This window comes from Gavialis gangeticus, unplaced genomic scaffold, assembly GCF_001723915.1.
Source record: "Gavialis gangeticus isolate Ggan-Ray unplaced genomic scaffold, GavGan_comp1, whole genome shotgun sequence".
Taxonomy (NCBI): Eukaryota; Metazoa; Chordata; order Crocodylia; family Gavialidae; genus Gavialis; species Gavialis gangeticus.
In genome coordinates this window covers 16,325,733-16,333,022 of record NW_017729015.1, presented here as the reverse complement: position 1 = coordinate 16,333,022, position 7,290 = coordinate 16,325,733, and the positions used below count along the sequence as shown (strand labels likewise).

The 7,290-nt window shown below is 48.0% G+C and overlaps 1 protein-coding gene across 1 annotated transcript in view; it reads left to right on the top strand.

The window, feature by feature from the left end:
- FUCA1 (fucosidase, alpha-L- 1, tissue) overlaps positions 1 to 6,341 on the top strand; it is a gene marked incomplete at its 5' end in the record, with an annotated part of 6,718 nt that extends 377 nt beyond the window's left edge. The window contains 7 exons of the mRNA XM_019512396.1: positions 992 to 1,126; positions 1,717 to 1,854; positions 2,548 to 2,653; positions 2,959 to 3,159; positions 3,383 to 3,573; positions 4,427 to 4,526; positions 5,181 to 6,341. Coding sequence (XP_019367941.1) covers positions 992 to 1,126; positions 1,717 to 1,854; positions 2,548 to 2,653; positions 2,959 to 3,159; positions 3,383 to 3,573; positions 4,427 to 4,526; positions 5,181 to 5,321 — 1,012 coding nt within the window. The remainder of the gene's footprint in view (positions 1 to 991; positions 1,127 to 1,716; positions 1,855 to 2,547; positions 2,654 to 2,958; positions 3,160 to 3,382; positions 3,574 to 4,426; positions 4,527 to 5,180) is intronic.
- Positions 6,342 to 7,290: the final 949 nt, after the last annotated feature.

Here is a 7,290-nt window from a genome sequence, read left to right as displayed (position 1 = left end):
GTCATTGAGCCCCTGTGGGGGTGCTGGGGCAAGAGCAAGGGTCACTGGGGCCCTGTGGAAGGGCAGGCTCTGCTGGGCCCCTGTTAGGAAGTGCTGGGGTTGGGGGCAGGGACCGCTGGGCTCTTGGGGGGGGCCGTGGAGGAGAGGCCAGGGCTGTGGGGGCAGCACCAGGCACCCAGGCCTGTGCAGGGGTGAGGAGGGTGGGGGTTTGCGGGGTGCTGGTGCCGCTGTGCGCAGCAGAGCGACACGAGGGCCCTGTGCACCCAGCGCTTCCTCGACACGTCCTGGCCACAGGCAGGGGGTCGCGGCTTGCAGGGCGGCTCCTGCCTGGGTTCGCCTGGATCTCAGCCCCTGGAGGGAAGAGCCTCGTTCCCAGGGAATGAGTTCAAGGTTGTTATTTCCTGGCCATTGAGATGGAGCAAGAAAAGTAACTGGTTTCTGGTGCTTCTAGCCCAACTGGGTATCAGGTGACTACTGAGTTTGCTGCTTCCTTACTTACTGCTGCATGGTTCCTGTCTGTGGTAGTGGGACTTCAGACTTGTACCCAGACGGCTTGATGTGTTTGGTAAAAGTCTCCAGGGCAAGTGCAGCTGAATTTCTTCGGTGTTTACGTGGTTCAAGCTTAGATGCTTATTACCCAGGCAGTGGCTTCAAAGTGATGGGTTGCTACAGCAGCCTCGGTGCTGCTGAGGGATGCCGCCTTGACAGCACGGCTGTCCTTCACTTGAAGTCTTTCCCTGTGCTCTCAGATGGCTGCTAGATTGAGGCTGCTTGTGCTCTTCCTGTTGGACCAGGCCTCTCAATCTGTCACTCATCACTGGCACTAAAATATTAATTGAAAAGGACTCCAGAAAAGAAGGAGATATAAGAAGGCTCCTCGTGCCACCTTCCCATGCCCTTTGCTTTCCTAGCCCCGCTCTTGTCCTGGAGACTTAGCGTAACTTGGACATATTCTGTTTCCCTCTGATGAAGTGCCTTTGGTTTTTGGCAGGTATGTGGTGCTGACCACAAAGCATCATGAAGGCTTCACAAACTGGGGGTCGCCAGTGTCCTGGAACTGGAATTCAGTAGATACTGGGCCCCATCGAGACCTAGTAGAGGAACTGGGACAGGCTCTCAGAGACAGGTATGGCACTGATGTGGTAAATACTAGTGGAGTTCTTACATTTCATATCTTGAGAACCACCATCTTAAATTAGCAGTCCATTGGCCACTCCTGATTCTCATTCATAAACTCTTGGAAGTCATCTACCTAATGACAAAAATGGCATTGCCTGTGAACTAGAGAATATCCTGTAAATGTGTAATCTCCTCCTGTTTCCCCATGCACAATAAAAATTGACATGACATGCTTGTACAGGGTGGATTCAAGGTTCACTGAGCAGGGTGGAGGTGGGAGTCTGACACCCTGGGATAGGTCTCTGATTTTAGTACTAACACTTTATGACCTTGGGCGAGTCGCTCGACCTCTCTGCTGCATGTTGACGGGGGACAGCAAATGTGTCCACCTTTTATGAAGTATCTTTAAGATTCATGAATGACAGTGTCTAAAGTAGAATCAGTCATGAGTGCTACAATAATATATTCTTGTCTCAGTTCCTCCCTCTGGTATTGCTGCATATTCACTTCACTGCACTTTTAAGGCATGCAAGTTTTCATCTCAAACTAGTACTTTTTGGTAAACCTAACTTTTTGTCACTTTCTTTAATCTTTAAGGAATATATACTATGGACTGTACCATTCCCTCTTAGAGTGGTTTCATCCACTCTATTTAGATGATAAAAAAAATGGCTTCAAGACACAGAATTTTGTCTTTCAGAAGACTATACCAGAGCTTTATGATCTTGTCTTACGGTAAGAGCTTCAATCCTTACAGTCCCAGAACATGTCTCATTTTATTCTGAAGTGGGGGATGAGGGGGGAACGGAGGATAAAACTTAATTTTTGCCTTCTGTCGACAAGGCAGGTCTCTGACAGTGGTCCAAGAGTGGCTTTACTGGTGGTCTTGTATAAACGAGGAAGTTGCAGTGCAGTAGGCTGTTAGCAGCTGCTGACTCAAAACGTGCCTGTGGGGTAGTTTTGAAAGCATGTGAAGCTTCTTTCTGTGCGTGTGGATGAAGAGGCTCCACTCAGGCAGTTGGGTAGCTTGCATGCTGTGAGTCCATGCTCTAGCACCCCTGTGCCCTGAAAACGTGTTATTTGACATTATCTACTGGCCATTCTCCCCTGTGTGGGATGCATTTTATCCTTGCCTTTGAGCTACAGCTTTTATTAATTGCCTTTTCTTGCAAGAATGCAGGCCAATTTATGAGCACTGCTCACACCCCCTCACTGCTACAAGAACTGCCCTCAGGTTGAATGTGTTTCACTTGGGACACGTTTCCCAAATTATGTTGTACAGCAAGAAAAGCTTTGACTACCTTTGTTTTCACTTCTTACACCCAAAGGGGAAATCCCATTTTGTGGTGGTCATTACTCTGGGCTAAACTGGAAGTAGAAGAAAGGAGGAATGTTACCTTTTTTTAGTGTCCTCCTTCTGTCTCTTAGGTACAAGCCAGATTTGATTTGGTCAGATGGAGACTGGGAGGCTCTGGACACGTACTGGAATTCGACCTCTTTCCTTGCATGGCTTTATAATGACAGTCCTGTCAAGGTACTGCTGTCAGCGTTTCCTTTATGTCCTCTGGTCTTTCCACTAGTTTTGGGGAAAAATTGGGCAGCTTCTAATATCAGCTCTATCCAAATCAAATCGATTTGACTGATCCCAAACATGAAGTGTTTGGAACAGGGGCATCTAAAGTATTTCACTCATAAAAGCAACTCTGCTTCTTACTGTGAAGAGATCCCAGTCACCAAACAATGCAGAACCGAAACCAGTTTACTTGAGAACATTTGTTACAGCAGAAGCATTAAGGGTCTGAGACAGAGTCCTCTCTTAACTATACTGCTCCATTGTAGGATACAGTTGTGGTGAATGACCGCTGGGGGAAGAACTGCTCCTGCCACCATGGTGGCTTCTACAACTGTGCTGACAAATACAAGCCGGGCATCCTGCCGGATCACAAGTGGGAGATGTGCACTTCTGTTGACAAAAGGTCCTGGGGCTATCGAAGCAACATGCAACTTGCTGAGCTGACAGATGCATCCAGCATCATCAGAGTAAGAGCCCTTAGGCAGAAATAAGGGGGTTAAAGGTTATGGAGGGTCAGAGGTCCTTGCTGAACTTCTGTTGTCTGGGCAGAATCTTTCCAGATATTTTCTGTGCTGGTTATACCTGATAGCAGGTATAAAAGGAGCAGCTTGCTGCAATCCAAGTGTCTTCCATTTTCTGCCAGAGATGGAGATGAATCAAATTCATATTGCCTTCCTGTCCCTGTCACAGGATCTAGTGCAGACCGTGAGTTTCGGAGGGAACTATCTTCTCAACGTGGGCCCTACGAAAGAAGGAGTGATTGTGCCAGTCTTCCAAGAAAGGCTTCTGTCCCTTGGAGAGTGGTTGGGCATTAATGGGGAAGCAATTTATGCATCCAAGCCATGGAGGGTGCAGGTGGAGAACAGCACGAACAATGTATGGTAAGAGCTGCAGTATCTTGCACCACATGGGAACATTCCCTCCCTTTGGACTGCCACTTCCTATGCAAAGAGGGGCCAGGCTGCAGTTCTGAGAGGGGGCAGGGAGGCGTTGGTGACTGGTCAGTTGTAGTCATCTTTACTCAAGAGTATAGAACTACAGCCCAGCAGAGTGCACTGAGAATACTGTAGTGTCTGTGCATTAAAACAGCATTAGCCCCTTTAAAAAATAGAAAGTTAAAACCAAACCGCCTTCATTTTGCATGAAGCTTCTTCCAATAATGATTGTTCAACTATACATGGTATTACATGGGTACATCTCACTTCCAAACTGCTGTGTGTTAATTGTGTAATGTGTTGTATTTCACACTAGCTGGGTACGCACTAGCTGATGTATAATGGTCTTGTGCCCTGTTGCTCAACTGCTGTGTTTTCTCAAAAGGAGGAAATGCGTAATATGTACGTTAGCAGGACAAAAGTGCTGAAAAACAAAGTTGTTTTTGGAGAGTAGGCTAGAAATGCTGAGCAATAAATTGATTTCTTGAGACCTGTAAAATAGCTTTATTCCAGCTACTGACTGCAGCAGCATGGAAAGAGAACATTATTATTACAGCACCCTGTCCACTCACAGGGAGCATGCATGGACTTTGCCTGTCTGGCACTGATCACTGCTGGACTTTGTAATGGATGGACTGTGGGTAATAGGGTCACTTACTTTCCTAGCTACTAAGGCGGGGGGGGGGACCACTAAGAGACACTTACACTTTACGTCTGCAGGGAAGCTGTGCAGAAAGCAAAACATTCAGCTGCCTCTCTGGTGCCGTTCAGATCTCTGAAATGCCTTGTATTCCTTCAGGTACACGTCTAAAGGTCCAATTGTTTACGCCATCTTTCTGAACTGGCCTCGGGATGACATGCTGAAGCTGTCTTCACCTATTCCATCTTCAGACACCGAAGTAAGGGACATAAGCTAGAGAGAGAATTCTGGAGATCCTTCTCTGATGCACAGAGGGCTAATTTAGATCCCATCACACACAACTTGAAAATTGTATGTGGCTTTTATCTATTAAGCCTGCCTTTGAGTTTTCAATTCCAGAGAGGTCACAAAGAACCCTGTTTCCCCATGCCATATGCTCTCTGCCCTTGAGGCGTGTTCAGTGTTTTAAGCCATCATCTTCCCATTTGGAAGACTGGATAGGACTTGCCAGGGCTGCTGCTTATTTGGCCAAAGCATAAATCAGGACACTTCTTCTCCAGAGTTCCAGTTGTGGCACGAGGGGAGCTGTGTGTGTCCTGGATGTCAGTAGTGAGCACCCTGACGTGATGATGCCAAATTTTGTGCCATTTATAATGAACAAATAGTATTTCCAGCCACCAGAAGTAAAATGTCCCTGAGGAAGAACTACAGCCAGATGCTCAGCCACACCTTGTGTTATAATCTGCACATGGGTAAATTGGGTACTTATGGAGACCACCAGAGTGTTTTGAAGTCTCAGTCCCTGGGCTGCTAAGAAATGTCAGTTCTACTGCTGCTGCTCATTCAAAGGGAAAGCATTTTGCCTGAAGCAATGCATGAACATACTTTCTTTTCTTTCTTTCCTTTTGTGCAGGTGACCTTGTTGGGATTCTCTGGGACTGTGAAGTGGGAGAAGTCCCCAGATAAGGGATTACTGATCACTCTGCCCTACATATCCCCATCTGTTTTACCTATGCAATTGGGCTGGACCCTCAGGCTGGAAGGTGTAAAGTGACAGCTGTTGAAAAGAAGCCTGGAATTACTACTTTAATTTTTAAGCCAAAAGAATCTGAATAAATCATTTATTCTTTCTCATCTAAGAGCTTAACTTACCTAAGCCACTCCGGCCAGGAAAGACTGGTGGTACACACACCAACATACCACCAGACATTTTAGATGGGAGTGAAGGCCTGATCTTTTTCTCCACCCGTCTGCTGACCAATGAAGAAGTTTGCCATGACTTCCACTAGTCCTGTTCTTTTGTTGGATTGTGACTAGGGTCAGGCTTCTAAGACTTACTGTGAGATCTTTAGCTGGGCTTCTTTGCAGATGTTGATTTGCTGCTTTGATTTAAGGCTATGTGTCCTCATAGACACAAGATGAGTTGGGAGCAGGAACAAAAATAAGTGTGGAGTGTCTACAGAGGTGGTTGAATTGAGAGCTACAGCCAAGATGACTGAAAAAAACTGAATAAATGGCACCTCAATAATATGGTAATAGGGTGCTTTAGAAGTGCCAGAGACATAGGCCCTGCTGCCAAGGGGTCTTTGTGCTGCAGGAGAGTTTGGGATTCTGATAATCACCATATTCAGTGTGCAGCTGGGGTCCACAAGGCTCTATGGACAAATAGAAGCCACTCTTCATGTTTACATTACTTTTATAATCGGGGAACATGCGTTGGACTGGCCTGCATGGGGCTATCACTGCACCAGGGAAAGGAAAGCAGGAAATGTGCACTGTTGGAAGACGGGAGCTGGTGTCCTCTGCAGCTACATTAACAGAACTAGCTTGGGAGCTCTGAAAACACCTGCTGACTGATTTTAAATCAGATTCTCTACTTGTTTTAAATTTCAATCTGTCTCTAAACAAAATTTGGTATCTTAACTCTTTTTACAGTGGTAGGTAAAATGATTAAATATCTTCCACAGGATGAATCTTTTATGGGTATAATTGAAGTGTAACTGAAATCAAGCATGATGCCTTCTCAGATTTGTATGGACAATGTACTTAAAATAAAACCTGCGTTTGGAGAAAACATGGCTGCATTCATTTCACGTGAACTAGAGCTGAAATACAAGGAGTGATTTATAAGTATAAAGCAAACCTTATGGGTATTTGAATTGGATGTCACTAAGGAACTTGCCAAATCTTTTTTTTTTTTTTTGCTAACATTGATGGGAAACCCAGTCACCTCTACATTTCTGTTGCTAAGTACAGTCATCCCTAGGGGTGTTCAGGACTGGGTGGTGAGCGTGAAGTTGACCATGGCTGTGGCAAGGCCTGTACGGCACTGTGAGCAGGGCCCAGGGAGTTGCCGGTCTCCCTCTCCCCCCCCAAGGGTGACCCGGGCTGAGCATATTGATGTGGTTTGACATGGAGACCACTCTCATAGTTTCATAGGGGCTGGAAGGGGCCTTACAGATCATCAGGCCCAGCCCCCTGCACTCGGGCAGGAAAGACAGCTGCCATCAGGTGCCCCCAGCAAGGTGGGCAACTCTCAACAGCTTAGTCTTGATGTGGCCCGACTCCAGCCCAGCGCTGCCTGGTTGCTGACAGCCCGACTTTGTTGTGTGAAGGGTGGGTTCAACCCCGGTGACACGTATGAAAGGCTCGTGCCCGAGTCTCTACTTGTACTGCAGGCAGTTCGGAGAACAGGGCGCGCCGCCCTTGCCTGCGGGGGCCATGCTGGGGCCCGGCATCCCGGTGCTTGAGCAGGGATCCTGGTGCTGCTCGGCGGGGCCAGGCACTGCGCCCCTGGCCTGCACACACCGGAGCTACTTGCTGGCACGAAGCAAGGCCGCTTTCTGCGCCGCCCGGCCACGCCCGCAGAGCTCGGGGCGGCGCCAAGGCAAACAGCGCGGCTTCACGGCACCGCGGTGTGGAAACGGGGCCGCGTCCAACACAAAGAGGCCGGCGCCTACGAGTAGCGGCCCCGCCCGGCGCCGGGCGCACGATGCCGCGGGCAGGGGCGGGCCCCGCGCCGC